The 19,505-nt window shown below is 38.5% G+C and overlaps 1 protein-coding gene across 3 annotated transcripts in view; it reads right to left on the bottom strand.

Moving 5' to 3' along the window:
• HECTD2 (HECT domain E3 ubiquitin protein ligase 2) overlaps positions 1-19,505 on the bottom strand; it is an 84,247-nt gene that overhangs the window by 53,275 nt on the left and 11,467 nt on the right. For all 3 annotated transcript variants that reach the window (XR_010726608.1, XM_066239646.1, XM_066239647.1), the window contains exon 2: positions 776-905. Coding sequence is in view for 2 of the 3 variants with exons in the window: in XM_066239646.1 (XP_066095743.1) it covers positions 776-905 (130 nt within the window). In the remaining variant the exon portion in view is untranslated. The remainder of the gene's footprint in view (positions 1-775; positions 906-19,505) is intronic.

Genomic DNA, 19,505 nt, shown 5'->3' with positions numbered 1-19,505 from the left:
TTTATAGTTTTTCTCACACAGGTTTTGCTCACTTTCTTCTAGGTTTATATCTAAGCATTTAATATATCTGTTAAGTCTTCTCATTGATTACTGTGCCAGTAAAGAAAATCTATAGAGTTTTCATATATTTGCATTGTGTTTGGCTCCCTAACCAACTTTCTTATTATTCATAAGCTTTGTATTTCACTCTTACTCTACATAATAATCATGTAAAAATAATGATTTTGCTTCTTTCTGAAAATACTTACACAGCTTTTTTTCTCATTGTATTAATTAACTAGACCTACCATAACAATGATGATTCAAATCTACTTTTTCAATAGCTTGAAAGTATACTTTCAGCTAAGATATATGAATTATGTGTACTTTTGATATTATAATTACATTATTTATTTGTTTTACCATTCTATTTTTGTGTGTGTAGTTTTTCTGAAGTGAGAAGGGGGGAGGCAGACACAGACTCCCGCATGCGCACAACCGGGATCTACTCGGCAAGCCCACCAGGGGGCGATGCTCTGCCCATCTGGGGTGATGCTCTGTTGCAACTGGAGCCATTCTAGTGCCTGAGGAGGAGACCATGGAGCCATCCTCAGCACCCGGGCCAACTTTGCTCCAATGGAGCCTTGGCTGCGGGAGGGGAAGAGAGAAATATAGAGAAAGAGGAAAGGGTGGAGAAGCAGACGGACGCTTCTCCTGTGTGCCCCGTCCAGGAATCAAACCTGGGACTTCCACATGCCGGCCGACAATCTACCCGAGCCAGCTGGTCAGGGCTTACCATTCTTGATGTTAGGGAAAACAAGATGTGTAGGTGAACTTCTGTTTTCAGCGGCTTCTTTCTTCTGGCTAACAGTTGAAATCAGACTGCTGAAAGTAGAAATTTGGCCTTTGGATCCTCTGTCCAAACCCTAAAAACAGAAAAGTTAACATTGCAGCATAATTCTTACTAGCTATATTTAAGTTATTTTATTGCAGAAATCATAAACATTGATAATAGTGATTTTAATTTAATAATAGATGTAGGGTAGATAAAACATGTATATAACATTAACTTATCTTTTCTAGGACCAAATTGTTTTAGCTATAAAATGAAAATAGTTATATCATCTAACTACTTACAAATTAATAGTTTGGAAATGGGGATAATAAAATGAGTACCTTTCTCACAGACTTACTGTGAGGTTTAACTGAGATTGTATATATAAGATAATCAGCACAGCTCCTTGCACAAAATACATGCTCCATTCAAGTTCACTGCTACTTTAACTTTGTATTCAGATAACACTATTTTTCTGATCTCCACAAATATTTTCAATAGTAAACATGCATGTGATACTTCACAGGTTGATTTATAGAAGGTTTTGTTGTCTTCTGATGCAATTTTAAAAGTTCAGGTAAAAAGTTAAACACTTTATTTGATAAAGGGGCCAACAATACACAATGGAGAAAAGAAAGCCTCTTCAACAAATGGTGCTGGGAAAACTGGAAAGCCACATGCAAAAGAATGAAACTCGACTACAGTTTGTCCCCTTGTACTAAAATTAATTCAAAATGGATCAAATGCCTAAATATAAGACCTGAAACAATAAAGTACATAGAAGAAGACATAGGTTCTAAACTCATGGACCTGGGTTTTGGTTTCTGTATGTGCCCCAGACAAGGACTGAACCAGCCACCTCTGCATTGCAAGACAATGCTCCAGCCAAGTGAGCCATCCAGCCAAGACTGGACCTGGGTTTTAAAGAGCATTTTATGAATTTGACTCCCAAGGCAAGGGAAGTGAAGGCAAAAATAAATGAATGGGACTACATCAGACTAAGAAGTTTTGCTCAGCAAGAGAAACTGACAACAAAATAGACAGCCAACTATATGGGAAATGATATTTTCAAACAGCAGTTCAGATAAGGGCCTAATATCCAAAATATACAAAGAACTCATAAAACTCAACAACAAACAATCCAATAAAAAAATGGGAAGAGGACATGAACAGACACTTCTCCCAAGAAGAAATACAAATGGCCAACAGATATATGAAAAGATGCTCATCTTCTTTAGTTATTAGAGAAATGCAAATCAAAACTGCAATGAGATACCACCTTACACCTGTTAGATTAACTATTATTAACAAGACAGGTAATAGCAAATGTTGGAGAGGCTGTGGAGAAAAAGGAACCCTCATACACTGTTGGTGGGAATGTAAAGTAATACAACCATTATGGAAGAAAGTATGGTGGTTCCTCAAAAAACTGAAAATAGGCCCTGGCCGGTTGGCTCAATGGTAGAGCGTCGGCCTGGCGTGCAGGGGTCCCGGGTTCGATTCCTGGCCAGGGCACACAGGGGAAGCACCCATCTGCTTCTCCACCCCTCCCCCTCTCCTTCCTCTCTGTCTCTCTCTTCCCCTCTCGCAGCCGAGGCTCCATTGGAACAAAGATGGCCCGGGCACTGGGGATGGCTCCTTGGCCTCTGCCCCAGGCGCTAGAGTGGCTCTGGTCACGACAGAGCGACGCCCTGGAGGGGCAGAGCATCGCCCCCTGGTGGGCAGAGCGTCGCCCCCTGGTGGGCCTGCCGGGTGAATCCCGGTCGGGCAGATGCGGGAGTCTGTCTGATTGTCTCTCCCCGTTTCTAGCTTCAGAAAAATATAAAAAAGAAAAAAAAAAAGAAAAAAGAAAAAAAAATGAAAATAGAATTACCTTATGACCCAGCAATCCCTCTATTGGACATGTTTTCTTAGCTGTAAATATCTACAATAACTTAATATATCAAAGTTGTTTCTTTCTTTTTATTTTGAAATTAAATTTAATGGGATGGCATTGATCAACAAGAGTACATAGGGTTTCGGTGAACACCTTTACAGCCTTGAAGCTGCTGACTGTGCTGCGTGCCCACCACCCAGAGTCACTCCCCATGTTCATCGCAGCATTGTTCACAGTGGCCAAGACATAGAAACAACCAAAGTGTCCTCCAATAGAGGACTGGCTAAAGAAGATGTGGTACATATATACAATGGAATACTACTCAGCCATAAGAAATGATGACATATTGGTGTTTACGACAACATGGGTGGACTTTGAGAATATTGAGAACATTATACTGAGTGAAATAAGTAAATCAGAAAAAGTTAACTATATGATTTTACATAGGTGGGATATAAAACTGAGCCTCATAGGCATAAATAAAAGTGAAATGGTTACCTGGGGGAGGGAAGGAAAGAGAGACAAATACACGGTGATGGTCATGTTTTCATTGATAACTGTCACAAATGTTATCTAAGATTGAGCAATAATAGGATTTAGGGAGCAGTGTAGTTGAAATATAGAATAGAAATTGGAGACTGGCTCAGTGAGAGACTAAAAGTTAGGCAAGGACCTTATTATGAAGCCATCAGACTATAGATTATAGATTTTATAGACAGAGAAAAATCAGTAAGGACTTACAAGCAGGTCATGATATGATCATATCTGTACCTTAGAAAAATTACTCTGACAGCAGTGTACGGAATAGACTGGAGAGAGTTAACACAAGAAGCTAAACCAGGCCTTTTGGAAGAAATGAAGTCTGAACTAAGGAGGAACTGGGAATGAAGGGAAAAGCAGGCTGGGCCATGGCAACAGCAAGACGGTAACAGCTAACTCAGGCCTGAGTGTGAAGCACGCTGAGAATCAAAGAACCCTTCCACAAATTCCAAAATAAGTGGAATAGAAATTTCAAATTTCAGAAAAACAGACATACTTTGACATTTAGCCATAAAAAGGGCATATGATTTAAAATATGTAAAAATTGCCTGACCTGTGGTGGCGCAGTGGATAAAGCATCAACTTTGGAGCCCTGAGGTTGCCAGTTCGAGACCCTGCCTTGCCCCGTCAAGACACAAGCATATTCCTCATACCAAAATAATATTTTTCTTTAAATTTTTCAAAATTTTATTTTGAAACATTATACTGAGTGAAATAAGTAAATAATTGAGAACATTATACTGAGTGAAATAAGTAAATCAGAAAAAGTTAACTATATGATTTTACTTTGAAAATTTTATTTTGAAAATTAAGTTTAATGGGGATGACATGGAATTATAAAAGTACATAAGTTTCAGGTAAATATTTCTGTAGTATTTGAACTGTTCATTGTATTTTGTGCCCATCACCCAAAATCAAATCATTTTCTGTCACCATATGTTTGTCCCTCTTTACTCCTCTCCACCCTCTACCACCCTTCCCCCTGGTATCCACTTCACTTCTATCTATGTCCATGGGTCTCAGTTTTATATCCCATATCCCACTTCTGTGTAAACACATGTAGTTAACTTGTTCTGATTTACTTATTTCACTCAGTATAATGTTCTCAATATTCTCAAAGTCCACACATATTATCACAAACACCATATGTCATCATTTCTTATGGCTGAATAGTATTCCATTGTATATATGTATTGTACCACATCTTCTTTAGCCAATCCTCTATCCAAGGACACCGGTTGTTTCTATGTCTCGGCTACTGTGAGTAATGCTGCAACAAACATGGGGGGTGCATGTGCCTCTGCGTACCATTTTTGAGTTTTGGGCATAGATACTCAGTTTGAGGAACTGCTGGGTCATATGGTAGTTCTACAGTGTGTCCGTAAAGTCATGGTGCACTTTTGACCAGTCACAGGAAAGCAACAAAAGACGATAGCAATGTGAAATCTGCACCAAATAAAAGGAAAACTCTCCCAGTTTCTGTAGGATGATGTGGCAGCATGTGCGCATGCACAGGTGATGACATAACACCGTGTATACTGCGGAACAGCCTTCAGCCATGCCAGTTGAAACCTGGACAGTACAGAGGAAAGTTCAGTGTGTTCTGTGGCTCGCTAAATTCGAATCCATGACCAAAGTGCAACGTGAATATCGGTGCGTTTATAACGAAGCACCACCACATAGGAATAACATTACTCAGTGGGATAAGCAGTTGAAGGAAACCAGCAGTTTGGTGGAGAAACCCCGTTCTGGTAGGCCATCAGTCAGTGACGAGTCTGTAGGGGCTATACGGGATAGCTACCTAAGGAGCCCTAAAAATCTGTGCGTGAGCCCACATCGAACTGCACTGAATAGGTATGAAACTGGGAGAGTTTTCCTTTTATTTGGTGCAGATTTCACATTTCTATCATCTTTTGTTGCTTTCCTGTGACCGGTCAAAAGTGCACCATGACTTTACGGACACACTGTATTCTTACGTTTTTGAGGAACCACCATACTTTTTTCCACAATGGTTGTACCAATTTACATTCTCACTGGCAGTGAACGAGGGTTCATTTTTCTCCACACCCTCTCCAAATAGCTAGTCTAACAAGTGTGAGGTGGCATCTCATTGTAGTTTCGGTTAGCATTTCTCTAATAGCTAGAGAAGATGAGCATGTTTTCATATATCTGTTGGTGATTTGTATGTCTTCTTCGGAGAAGTGTCTGTTCAGGTCCTCTTCCCATTTTTTAATTGGACTGTTTGCTTATTTGTTGTTGAACTTTGTGAGCTCTTTATATATTTTGGATATTGACCCCTTAATAAAACTGTTGTTTGTAGAGATCTCCTATTTAGCTGGCTGGCATTTTGTTTTGTTGTTTCTTTTGCTGTGCAGAAGCTTTTTCTTTGACATAGTCCTGTTCATTTATTTTTGCCTCTACTTCCTTTGCCTTTGGGATCAAATTCATATAATGTTCTCTGCAGTCAAAGTCTATAAGCTTAGTACCTATGTATTTTTCTATGCAATTTATTGTTTCAGATCTTGATCCACTCTGAATTAATTTTTGTGCAGGGGGACAAGGTGTAGTCAAGTTTCATTCATTTGCATGTGACTTTCCAATTTTCCCTGCACCATTTACTGAAGAGGTTTTCTTTTTTCCATTGTGTTTTTGGCTCCTTTATCAAAGATTATTTGTCCATGTACAGTATATGAGGTTTTATTTCTGGGATCTCAATTCTATTCCATTGGTCTCTATATCTGTTTTTCTGCCTATACCATGCTGTTTTGATTATTGTGGCTCTATAGTATAATTTGAAGTCAGATAGTGTGATACCTCTGGCTTCATTCATTTTTCTCAGGATTGCTTTGGCTACTCGGGGGTTTCTTATGGTTCCATACAAATCTGGTGATTTTTTTTTTGTTCTATTTCTTCAAAAAATAACATTGGGATTTTAATAGGGATTCCATTAAATTTGTATATTGCTTTAGGTAACATGACCATTTTAACTATGTTGATTTTTCCAATCCATGAACTCGGAATATTTTTCCATTTCATGTGTCTTTTTCAATGTTTTTTCAATAATGCTTTGTAGTTTTCCATATATAGGTCCTTCACATTCTTTAAGTTTATTCCTAGGTATTTTATTTTTCAATGTTTTTTCAATAATGCTTTGTAGTTTTCCATATATAGGTCCTTCACATCCTTTAAGTTTATTCCTAGGTATTTTATTTTTTTGTTGCAATTGTAAAAGGGATTTTTTTTTTTAGTTCATTTTCTGAAGTTTCATTGTTGGCATATAGGAAAGCTGTTGACTTTTGTATCCTATGACTTACTGTATTGGTTTATCATATCTAAATAGCTTTAGGATGGAGTCTTTGGGGTTTTCTATGTACAGGAACATGTCATCTGCAAAAAGTGGTACTTTTTCTTTCCTGATATGGATGCCTTTTATTTCTTTTTCTTGCTTCATTGTGCTGGCTAAAACTTCTAGAACTATGTTGAATAAGAGTGGAGAGAGTGGGAAACCTTATCTTGTTCCTGATTTTAGAGGAAAATCCTTCAGTTTTTCACATTTAGTATGATATTGGCTGATGCTTTGTCATATATGGCCTTTATTATGTTGAGGTACTCTCTTCTATATGCATTTTATTGAGTGTTTTAAACATAAATCGATGCATTATCTTATCGAATGCCCTTTCTGCATCTATTGATAGGACCCTATGATTTTTGTTTTGTTGATATGGTGTATTATGTTACCAATTTACATATGTCGAACCATCCTGTGCTCCTGGAATAAATCCCTCTTGATTGTGATGTATTATTTTTTAATGTATTTTTGCATTCAATTTGCTAGTATTTTATTTAGGATTTTTGCATCTGTAGTCATTAGAGATATTAGTCCATAGTTTTCTTGTTTTGTGTTGTCCTTGCCAGGTTTTGGTACCAGGGTTACGTTGACCTCATAAAATGTGTTAGGGAGTGCTGCTTCTTCTTGTATTTTTTGGAAGACTTTGAGAAGGATAGGTACCAAATATTCTTTGAATGTTTGGTAAAATTCACTAGTATAGCCATCTGGTCCTGGACTTCTGTTTTGGGGAGGTTTCTGATAGTTGTTTCTATTTCCTACCTGCTTATGGGTTTAGGTTTTCCACTTCTTCATGACTCAGTCTAGAAAGATTGTATAGTTCTAGGAACTTCTCCATTTCTTCTAAATTGTTAAATTTGGTGCCATATGATCTTTCATAGTGTTCTAGTATGATCTTTTATATATCTATATCTGTAGTAATTTCAGCTCTTTCATTTTGGATTTTGTTTATATGAGTCTTTTCTCTTTTTTCCTTAGTGAGTCTAGCCACAGGTTTGTCAATTTTATTGATCTCTTCAAAGAACCAGCTCTTTGTTGTATTGATTTTTTCTATAGTTTTTTGTTCTCTATTTGATTTATTTCTGCTCTAATTTTTACTATTTCCTTTCTTCTGCTGAAATTGGGTTGCTGTTGTTTTTTTTTTAGTTCTTTCAAATGCAATGTTAGGTTGTTTACTTGGGCTCTCTCTTATTTCTTGATATAAGCCTGCAATGATATATACTCCCCTCTTATTACTACTTTTGCTGCATCCCAGAAATTTGATATGGCATGTTGTCATTCTTGTTTGTCTCAATATATCTTTTGATTTCTTCTTTTATTTCTTCTTTGACTCAGTCATTTTTTAAAAAAATACGTTGTTAATTTTGACATTTTTGTGGGTTTCTTTACTTCTGTTTTGGAGTTGAATTCTAATTTCAAAGCCTTATGGTCAGAGAATCTGCTTGGTATAATTTTCAATCATCTTGAATTTGTTGAGGTTAGTTTTATTGGCCAACATAAGGCCTATCCTTGAGAATGTTTCATGCACACAGAAAAAAAAATGTATAATCTCAAGTTCTTGGATGAAATGTCCTGTAAATGTCCATTTGGTCTACTGTGTCATTTAAGGCCAATATTTCTCTATTGATTTTCTGTTGGATAATCTATCTAAAGTCATTAATGATGTGTTGTTATCTCCAAGTATGATTGTGTTTTTGTCTTTCTATTTTTAGATCAGTAATAGATGTCTTATATATTTGGTGCTTTCTGATTGGGTGTATAAACATTAAATGTTATGTGTTCTTGATATAGTGTCCCTTTTATTATGAAATAATAATCTTTGTATCTTGTTACCTTGGATGTCTTGAAGCCAAGACTGTCAGATATAAGTATGGCTACAGCGGCTTTTCTTTGGGTATTATTTGCTTGGAGAATCATTTTCCAACCTTCACTTTGTGTCTACTTTTGTCCTTGCAGCTTAGATGTGTCTCTTGAAGGCAGCATATGCTTGGGTTTTTCTTTTTGATCCAATCTGTGACTCTGTAACCTCTTTTTTTTAAAATTTATGATTTAATTTATTGTGTTTACATAGATTCAAGTGTCCCAGTGAATATATCTCCCCCCATCCCCCATGTGCCCCTTACCCTCCTTCATTCCCCCCGCCCAGTGCCTTCCCCTTTCCCTCCAGGATTTGCTGTCCTGTTCTCTATAATGCTGTGTTATGTATATATAAGGTCTACCAGAAAGTTGTCCGTTTCTATCACAACAAGTTTCGAAACGTAAGCATGTTTATTTGACGCATGTGTGCCTCTCTATTTTTATCACTTAATGTATACATACTGATGTAGCAAATTAACTAAAACAAAGTTGATTCACGTTAGTCTTATGTGTGAAGCAATAGTGTACCCATGGCTACTGAAAAAGTTCATTTACGCCATGGTAACTTTTACGAATTTCAACAAGGAAGAAATGCTACAGAAGCATGTCTGTCGCATCCACCATATTTCCCGGACTTAGCACCCTCTAACTATCACTTGTTTTTGTCCTTACAAAATTTTTTGAAGGGCAGAAAATTCAAAAATGAAGAAGATATCAAACAAGCACTGGTTCTATTTCTCATCAAAAGATAAAACATTTTTCAAAAATGGGATATACAAATTGCCCTCACACTGGCAAGAAATCATTAATAATAATGGCAATTATATTATTTAATAAAGTTTATTGATGGTAAGAAAAATTTGTATTTTGTTTTATTCCAAAAACGGACAGAACTTTCCAGTAGACCTTATATAATTTCACTAATCTCTTACCCTTCTCTGATCCCATCTTCTCTTTCTTTTCTTTTCCCTTTTTTTTTTTTTTTTTTTTTACAGAGACTGAGAGAGAGAGTCAGAGATAGGGACAGACAAGACAGGAACTGAGAGACGAGAAGCATCAATCATCAGTTTTTCGTTGTGACACCTTAGTTGTTCATTGATTGCTTTCTCATATGTGCCTTGACTGCAGGCCTTCAGCAGACCAAGCAACCCCCTGCTCGAGCCAGAGACCTTGGGTCCAAACTGGTGAGCCTTTGCTCAAACCAGATGAGCCCGCAAGCAAGTAGCGAACTCAGGGTCTCGAACTTGGGTCCTCTGTATCCCAGTCCAATGCTCTATTTACTGCGCCACCGCCTGGTCAGGCCCATCTTCTCTTTCACTTTCCCTCTGACTGCTTTCCCTCTGGTCCCATTGATCCCACCTCTGCCTCTGTTCTGTTCCTCAGTTCACACTGTTCATTAGATTCCACAAATGAGTGAGGTCATATGGTATTTTTCTTTCACTGCCTGGCTTATTTCACATAGCATGACAGTTTCCAGGTCTATCCATGTTGTCGCAAAAGGTAAAATTCTCTTCTTCCTCACAGCCGTGTAGCAATCCATTGTGTATATGTACCACAGCTTTTTAATCCAATCATCCACTGACAGACACTCGGGCTGTTTCCAGATCTTGGCTATTGTAAACAATGCTGCAATAAATATGGGGGTATATTTCTTCTTTTGAATCGGATATTTGGTATTTATCGGATATTTTCCTAAAAGTGGGATAGCTGGGTCAAAGGGCTGTTCCATTTTTAATTTTTTAAGGAATTTCCATACTGTTTTCCACAGTCGCTGCACCAGTCTGCATTCTCATTAGCAGTGCAGGAGGGTTCCCTTTTCTCCACACCCTCTCCAGTACTTATTTTTTTAATTTAATTTATTGTTTACGTAAATTCTAGTGTTGCCCCGATTGCATCCTCTCTCCCCCATATTCCCCTCAACATATCCCTTGCCGCCCTTCCAGCACTTATTATGTGTTGTTTTGTTAACAAGAGTCATTCTGAAAGGTGTGAGGTGGTATCTCCTTGTGGTTTTAATTTGCATTTCTGTAATGATTACTGATGTTGAACATTTTTTCATCTGCCTATTGGCCATCTGTATGTCCTCTTTGGAGAAGAGTCTATTCATTTCTTTTGCCCATTTTTTGATTGGATTGTTTGCCTTCCTGCTGTTGAGTTTTACAAGTTCTTTATGTATTTTGGTTATTAACCCCTTATCAGACGTATTGGCAAATATATTCTCCCATTGTGTAGGCTGTCTTCTTATTTTGTTAATGGTGTCTTTTGCTGTGCAAAAGCTTTTTAGTTTCATATACTCCAATTTATTCATCCTGTTCATCCTGTCCTTTATTTCACTTGCCTGTGGAGATAAATCAGCAAAAATATTGCTATGAGAGATATCAGAGAGTTTACTGCTTATGTTTTCTTCCAGGATGTTTATGGTTTCATGACTTACATTTAAGTCTTTTATCCATTTTGAGTTTATTTTTGTGAATGGTGTAAGTTGGTGATCCAGTTTCATTTTTTTGCAAGTACTCATCCAATTTTTCCAGCACTTTTTGTTAAAGAGACTGTCTTTACTCCATTGTATGCTCTTAACTCCTTTTTCAAATATCAATTGTCCATATAGGTGTAGGTTTATTTCTGGGTTCTCTGTTCTGTTACATTGATCTGTATGCCTGTTTTTATGCCAGTACCAAGCTGTTTTAAGTACAATGGCTTTGCAGTATAACTTGATATCAGGAAGTGTGATACCCACCACTTTATTCTTCTTTTGCAGGATTCCTGAGGCTATTCATGTTCTTTTCTGGTTCCATATAAATTTTTGGAATGTTTGTTCTATGTCTTTGAAGTATGTCATTGGTATTTTAATAGATTGCATTGAATTTATAGATTGCTTTGGGTAATATAGACATTTTAATGATTTTTATTCTTCCTATCCATGAACACAGTATTTGCTTCCACTTGTTTGTATCTTCCTTGATTTCCTTTATCAATATTTTATAATTTTATGAGTACAAGTCTTTAACCTCTTTGGTTAAATTTTCTCCTAGGTGCTTTATTTTTTGTTGTTGTTGCAATAGTGAAGGGGATTGTTTCCTTAATTTCTCTTTCAGACAGTTCATTGTTGGTGTATAAAAATGTCCCTGATATCTGAATATTGATTTTATATTCTGCCACCCTGCTGATGTCACTTTTCAGGTCAGGTAGTTTTCTGACTGAGACTTTAGGGTTTTCTATGTACGATATCATCATATCATCAGCAAATAATGATAGTTTTACTTCTTCTTTTCCAATTTGGATGCCTTTCATTTCTTTTTCTTGTCTGATGGCTGTGGCTAGGTCTTCCAGAACTATGTTAAATAAGAGTGGTGAAAGGAGGCACCCCTACCTTGTTCCTGATCTTAACAGGATTTCATTTAATTTTTGCCCATTGATTATGATGTTGGCTTTGGGTTTGTCATAGATGGTCTTTATCATGTTGAGGTATGATTCCTGTATCCCCACTTTGCCAAGAATTTTGATTATAAATGGGTGCTGGATTTATCAAATGCTTCTTTTGCATCTATTGATATTATTATGTGCTTTTTATCCTTTTGTTTATGTGATGAATCACACTGATTTACAAATATTCTACTCTTGCCTCCCCAGAATAAATCCCACCTGATCATGATGAATGAATTTTTTCATGCATTGCTGGATCCGGTTTGCTAATATTTTGCTGAGAATTTTAGCATCTAAGTTCATCAAGTATATTGGTCTATAGTTTTCTTTCTTTGTAGTATTTTTGCCTGGTTTTGGAATCAGAATTATGCTTGCCTCATATAAGGAGTTTAGAAATCTTCCCTCGTCTTGAATTTTTTGAAATAGCTTAAGAACAGGAGTTAGTTCTTCTTTGAATATTTGGTAAATTAGTTTGTGAAGCCATCTGGCTCAGGACTTTTGTTTGTTGGGAGTTTTTTGATAACTGTTTCAATCTCATTTGGTGAAATCTGTCTGTTTAGGTTTTCTGATTCTTCCATATTGATTTTTGAAAGATTATATGTTTTGAGGAATTTGAAAACCTAGGTTGTCTAATTTTCTGGCATACAGTTCTTCATAGTATTTTCTTATAATCCTGTATTTCTGCTGTGTCAGTTGTTACTTCTCCTCTCTCATTTCTAATTTTGAGTCCTCGCTCTTTTTTTCTTTGTGAATCTGGTTAAAGGTTCACAATCTTGTTTACCTTTTTAAAGAACCAGCTCTTGGTTTCATTGATCCTCTGTATTTTTTTTTTTTTTTTTTTAGCGTCTATGTCATTTATGTTTGCTCTGATCTTTATTATTTCCTTCCTTGTACTTCCTCTTGGTTTTACTTGCTCTTCTTTTTCTAGTTCTTTTAGATGCAGGGTAAAATTATTTGAGCTTTTTCTAGCTTCTTACGGTATGCCTGTAATGCTATGAACTTCCCTCTCAGGACTGCTTTTGCTGTTTCCCATAAATTTTGAGTTATTGTATGTTTGTTTTCATTTGTTTCCAGGAAGTTTTTGATTTCTTCCTTGATCTCATTGTTAACGCATTCGTTATTTAATAACATGGTATTTAGTTTCCAAGTGTTTGAGTGTTTTACAGTTTTTCTATTGTAGTTGATTTCTAGTTTCATGCCATTGTGATCTGAGAAGATGCTTGATATGATTTCAGTCTTCTTAAATTTATTGAGATTCATTTTGTGTCCTAACGTGTGGTCTATCCTAGAGAATGTACCATGAGCACTTGAAAAGAATGTATATTCTGCTGCTTTAGGGTGAAAGGTACTGAAGATATCTATTAAATCCAGTGGATCTAGTATGTCCTTTAAGTTTGCTGTTTCTTTGTTAATTTTCTTTCTTGAGGATCTATCCAGTGATGTTAGTGGGGTATTAAAATCCTCTACTATTATGATATTGCTGTTGATTTCACCCTTTATGTCCATCAAAATCTGCTTTACGTATTTAGGTGCTCCTATATTTGGTGCATAGATATTTATAATGGTTATATCTTCTTGTTGGATTGCTCCCTTTATCATTATGTAGTAACCATCTTTAGTCCTTACTAAAGCCTTTGTTTTAAAGTCTATTTTGTCAGATATAAGTATTACTATTCCAGCTTTTTTTCATTTCCATTTGCATGAAATATTTTTTTCCATCCCTTTACTTTCAGTCTATGTGTATCTCTTTTTTTGAGGTGGGTCTCTTGTAGACAGCATATGTATAGGTCCTGTTTTCTTATCCACGCAGCTACCCCGTGTCTTGATTGAAGCTTTTAATCCATTTACATTTAAGGTTATTATTGATATGTAGTTGTTTATTGCCATTTTATTCTTTAAATCTACATTCCTCTTTTACTGGATTTTTCTCCCCTTTGTTCTGTTTACAACAGGACCCTTAACATTTCTTGTAGCATTGGTTTGGTTATAATGAATTCCTTGAGGTTTGTTTGTTTTGTTTTTGTTTTTGTTTTTTGTCTGGAAAGCTTTATATTTCTCCTTCAATTTTAACTGATAGCCTTGCTGGATAGAGAAGTCTTGGTTGTAGGCTCTTGTTTTGCATTACTTTGAATATTTCTTGCCATTCCCTTCTGGCCTCCAATGTTTCTGTTGAGAAGTCAGATGTCATCCTTATGGGGGATCCTCTGTAGGTAATTTATGGTTTCTTCTTGCAGCTTTTAGTATTCTTTATCTCTTAATTTATTTTATTTTAATTATGATGTGTTTTGGTGTAGGCCTCTTTGGGTTCATCCTTAATGGGACTCTCTGTGCTTCTTGAACTTGTGTGACTTATTATTTCATCAATTTAGGGAAGTTTTCAGCTATGATTTCTTCAATCAGATTCTCTATCCCTCGATCTTTCACTTCTCCTTCAGGAACCCCTATGATGAGGATGTTGTTTTTCTTCATGTTGTCACAGAGCTCTCTTAGACTTTCCTCAGACTTTTTGAACCTCTTTTCTTTTTGTTGCTCTGCTTCTTTGCTTTCATTTATCTTGTCCTATAAATTGCTGATTTGATCCTCAGCTTCATTCATCCTACTTTTAATTCCTTCTAGTGTGGTCTTCATTTCTGATATTGTATTTTTCATTTGTGACTGGTTCTTTTTTATTATTTCAATGATACTTGCTATCTATTTAGGTGCTCATTATGTCCGATTGTTGCTCTAAGATCTTTGAGCATCCTAACAATCATTATTTTTAACTCTGCATCCAATAATTTGGTTATTTCCATCTCATTCAGATCTTTTCTGGGGACTTCTCTTATTGATTCATTTGGGTTGCATTTCTCTGGCTTTCCATTTTGTCTATGTATAAGAAGGGTGTGGTCACAGGAGTCCAATGGTTGTGGCCTCTGTGTTCCCTAGGTGTGGTCTGTCTGCAGTCCTGCCACCCTTGCCACTGCCTTGGGTTTTCAGACACAGGCGTTGCTGGTGCCAGCATGCTGCTGCCATTGCTGTGGCTTCCACCTGTCTCTGCGGGCGGGACTGCGCTCATGTGCCAGGGCTGCAAGCCTTGGCCTGCACCCAGCCTCTGCAACACCCCCACAGGCGGGACTGTGCTTCCCGCGCCTGGTGCCTTCGCAGGTTCAGCTTCCGCCCTGCCCCCACAGGCTGGACTGCATGCACTTGCCTGCCCTGGCTGAAAGCCTTGGCTGGCCCTGACTTCTGCCTTGCCCTCGTGGGCAGGATGGCATCCATGCACCCAGCTGCAAGCCTTGGCTGGTTCCCCAGCTTCGATCCCACTCCCACAGGTGGGACTGGGTTCGCGTGGCCAGCTGTAAGCCTTGGCCAGTTTCCTGGCTTTCACCTTGCCCCATGGGCAGGATTGCAGAAGGGACCACTCTCACGTGCCTGGCCCACAGCCGCGGGTCAGACTGCTTTTGCATGCTCCGTCTGCAGCTGCAGCATGCTCTGGGCTTCTGCCCCCATGTACAGGACTGTGCTGGCTTGCCTGGGCCGCAGCTGTGGCTGGCCCAGTTCCTCCCCTCCGCCAATGGGACTGCGTCCTGCTGCTGCCCACCTTCCTATGGGTACTCAGCAATGTGGGGGTGGCGATGTAGCTCAGACCTCAGTACTCAATCCTGTATCCCTGATGGTTCCCTGCTTCTAAGAGATTCTTTGCTCTGACTGCAGCAGGAGAGCTTCTGTTTGGCTGGTGATCTGCTTCCCTTTGCTGGTGTTGCTGGTTCCGGGAAAAATATTCACTTTAGATTTGGGGGGTGACTCAGTCCAGGGGTTAGGGTGGCTGTCCTTCAAAGTGTTTTCCCCGTGCCTCCTAGTTTACACTCTCTTCCTGCTACTCCAGTTCTCTCCTTAGCTCTCCCTATCCCTGGGAGCCCCGGGTGAGTGGCTGTGAAAGAGGTTTTCTTCGCAGTCCCTTTAAGACAAATCCTGGGTCTAAGAAATCTGTTTCTTTCTCACAAACAGTATCCTGGCTTGTTTCACAGCTAAATACTGTCTGTACACCTCTTCTAGGCTGTGAGGCTGCAGACTGGGGCTTTGGTCCTGGTGCCCAGGTTCTCCCCCTCTGGGAAACCCCCCTCCCACACGAGTCCCTCTGGGTGACCACTCACTCCTGGGAGCTGGGCAGCCCTCTCTGCGTTTCCACTTTTCTTACCAGTCTCAATGTGGCTTCTTTGGTGATCTTTGGTTATAGTTTCCTTTTGGTTTAGCCCAAAGTTGGTTTTTCCAGATGATTGTTCTTAAAATTAAGTTGTAATCCTCTCTGATTCTGGGAGGTGGAAGTTGGAATGTCCACCTACTCCACTGCCATCTTGCCACCCCCCCTACTCTGTAACCTCTTTATTGGTGAGTTCAGTCCATTTAAATTTAGGGTAATTACTAGTGCTTGAGGATTTCCTATAGCCATTTTATGTTTTGTTTTCTGGTAACTCTGTGTCTCCTTTAGTTCCTCTTTTCTGTGTTTCTGGCAGTTGTTCTTGTTTTATGGTATTCCATACTTCTTTACCCTGTTTCTTCTTTTTATAGCTACATGTTTCAGTATTAGGGTTTTTTGTGGGTAGTTACTATTAATTATTAAAAGAAAAATTTTCATATATAGTTACTATTAAGTTATTAAAAGAAAATTTTTCATATATACAAGAGTACTTTGTCTTATGAGTGCTCCTAACTCCATCCTCCTTTGCTACTAAAGATCTTCATCCTCTCCCTTTTTGTGTTATTGTTGTGACAGATTGTCCTTGTTTTTATTGTAACCTTGTTGAAGATTTTACTTGTTTTGATTTGTTTTCTTCTTTGTATTTGGTAGAATAACTCCCTTAAGTATTTACTGCAGTGGAGGTTTTCTGGGAATCAATTCCCTCAGCATCTGTTTGTCTGGCAAAGTTTTTATTTCTCTTTCATAACTGAAGGATAACTTTGTTGGATATAGTGTTCTTGGTTGGTAATTCCTTTCTTTCAGTACTTTCAGTGTTTGGGTCCACTTTCTTCTGGCTTGTAGAGTTTCTGCTGAGAAGTCTGATGATAGTCTAAAGGGCCTTCCTTTATGTGTTATGTTCTTTTCCCTAGCTGCCTTGAGGATTCTTTCTTTCTCATTGATTTTTTTTTAATATTAAAAAAGTTTACTTTATTTTTTTTATTTTTTATTTTTTTGTATTTTTCTGAAGCTGGAAACGGGGAGAGACAGTCAGACAGACTCCCGCATGTGCCTGACCAGGATCCACCCGGCATGCCCACCAGGGGGCGACACTCTGTTGCGACCAGAGCCACTCCAGCGCCTTGGGTAGAGGCCAAGGAGCCATCCCCAGCGCCTGGGCCATCTTTGCTCCAATGGAGCCTCGCTGCGGGAGGGGAAGAGAGAGACAGAGAGGAAGGAGAGGGGGAGGGGTGGAGAAGCAGATGGGCACTTCTCCTGTGTGCCCTGGCCGGGAATCGAACCCGGGACCCCTTGCATGCCAGGCCGATGCTCTACCACTGAGCCAACCGGCCAGGGCCTTCTCATTGATTTTTGACAATTTTATGTGCCTTGGAGAAGGTCTATTTGGACTGAGGTAACTTGGCATTCTGTTTGCTTCTTGGATTCGAGGATCTAACTCTTTCTATAGGCTTGCAAAGTTCTCATCAATAATTTGTTTGAATAGGCTCTCCATTCCCTTCTCCCTCTCTTCTTTTGATATACCCATTATTCTTATATTCTCTTTCTGATGGAGCCACACAATTCTTGTAGAGCTCTATCATTTTTTTTTAATTTGTTAGTCTCTCTTCTTCTTTCTGTAGTATCTCTAGTTGCCTGTCTGATATCACTGATTCTCTCCTCTGTCTGTTCTGTTCTATTAGCTAAACCTGCTACCTCATTTTTCAATTTATGTATTGAGTTCTTCACCTCTGTTTCTAAATTTTCAACCTCCTTGAAGTAATCATTTTGTTCATTAATTTTGTTTTTTGAGCTCATTAAATTGTCGATCAATGTTTTCTTGCATCTTATTGAGTATTTTCAGAACTTCAATTTTGAGTTATGTAACTCCAAGATTTCCATGTGATTGAGATTGCTTTCGGCCTGACCTGTAGTGGCGCAGTGGATAAAGCGTCGACCTGGAAATGCTGAGGTCGCCGGTTCAAAACCCTGGGTTTGCCTGGTCAAGGCACATATGGGAGTTAATGCTTCCAGCTCCTCCCCCCCTTCTCTCTCTCTGTCTCTCCTCTCTGTCTCTCCCTCTCCTCTCTAAAATGAATAAAAAAAAAGAGATTGCTTTCTGGAGATTTTCTTTTTCTTTCTGAACTACGTCTCTTTCTTGTGTAGCCATGGTATTTGTTTTCTTATTCTTTGATGGCATTTGAGAGTGGTATTGTTAAGAAATCTAATAAAAAAAACTACTAAAAAGTAAATAAAATAAAAAATACAATGAAAAATTAAAAATGAAAAGTAAAAAAACAAAAAACAAAAAGAAATCATAAAATAATCAAAAACAAAGAAACCCACAAAAATAAGAAATATGAAAATTAAAGAAAATAAAATTCAAAAGAAAAGAGATTTCAGTTTTGAGCAAGTTTTCTGTTTTCTTCCAGTAGATAGCCCTGGATTACAAGTTTTAGCTCTGTGAAATTCTTGGGCAGAGATGTAGCAACAATGTAGGTGGGACTGTAGTCAGATGATGGGTGGGGCATGTTCTGAGGGCATTAAGGCTTTCAGTAATGGCGATCTCAGGCCTCCGGACACTCCTCCCCACATCTCAATGTTCTAGAACATTAAGATCAGAACAGAGCACCTCTGTTCTTCTAGAGAGAGAGGAAATCTGGAAACTAGTTGTGGAGTCTGTCTCTGCCACTCCCTGTACCCTGCAAGGTGAGGGAGGCATGAACTGGGAGAGCGGGGGACCGCACTTTGTTTTTCTCCTTCTCTACACCAAGTGCAGATGGCAGAAACACTGGCCATGATCCTTCCTTTTGCTGACGCTTTGGTTTAGTATATCCCTCTCTGCCCCTCAGCTCACTGTTCCTCCCCGCAGAAGACCCAGTCACTCCGGTACTCTCTTATCTGAAGCCCCAACTGATGATAACAATCCAGGCAGTCTGACTTTCTCTCCTCTCTGAAGTGTGTTTTATTTTTCGCCCCCCTTCTCAACCCTTCCCACCTTTAGTTGATTCCACACATTGATCTTTTCAGGCAAGCCTGCAAGCCCAGCTGGGGTTCTTTTGCTGTGTTACAGCTGTTGTAGTTGTTGAAATTTCAAGAAGAGAGATCAAGGGTATCTCTCATGCTACCATTACTCTAATGTCATTTCCCTCTGACATTTTTCTAATTGATAGGGTTATGTAGCAATTGTTATGCAAAACTAATATAAGGTCAGAACAATGGGAAATATTGCCATGTATAATTTGTGCTGACAAAGTTTAAGAGTGAAATGGCCAAAGAGATAAGATCTAAGAAAGTGCTGTGTTAAAAACTAAGAAAAGATAAAGTTTCACGAAAAAAAAGCGGTCAACAATGTTATATGATGAAGAGCTGTTAGGTCTCAAATGCGCCTACAATAATGAGCGACTATGAAATCATGGGGACAGTGGAGACAACAGATTCGGGGGAATGGGGTGGCAGAAACTATTATGAGATGTATGGCAAATGAATAGGAACT

Source organism: Saccopteryx bilineata, chromosome 7 (assembly GCF_036850765.1).
Source record: "Saccopteryx bilineata isolate mSacBil1 chromosome 7, mSacBil1_pri_phased_curated, whole genome shotgun sequence".
NCBI classification, from domain to species: Eukaryota; Metazoa; Chordata; class Mammalia; order Chiroptera; family Emballonuridae; genus Saccopteryx; species Saccopteryx bilineata.
Note: the sequence above shows the minus strand (reverse complement) of the source record. Positions and strands in the feature narration are given on the sequence as shown.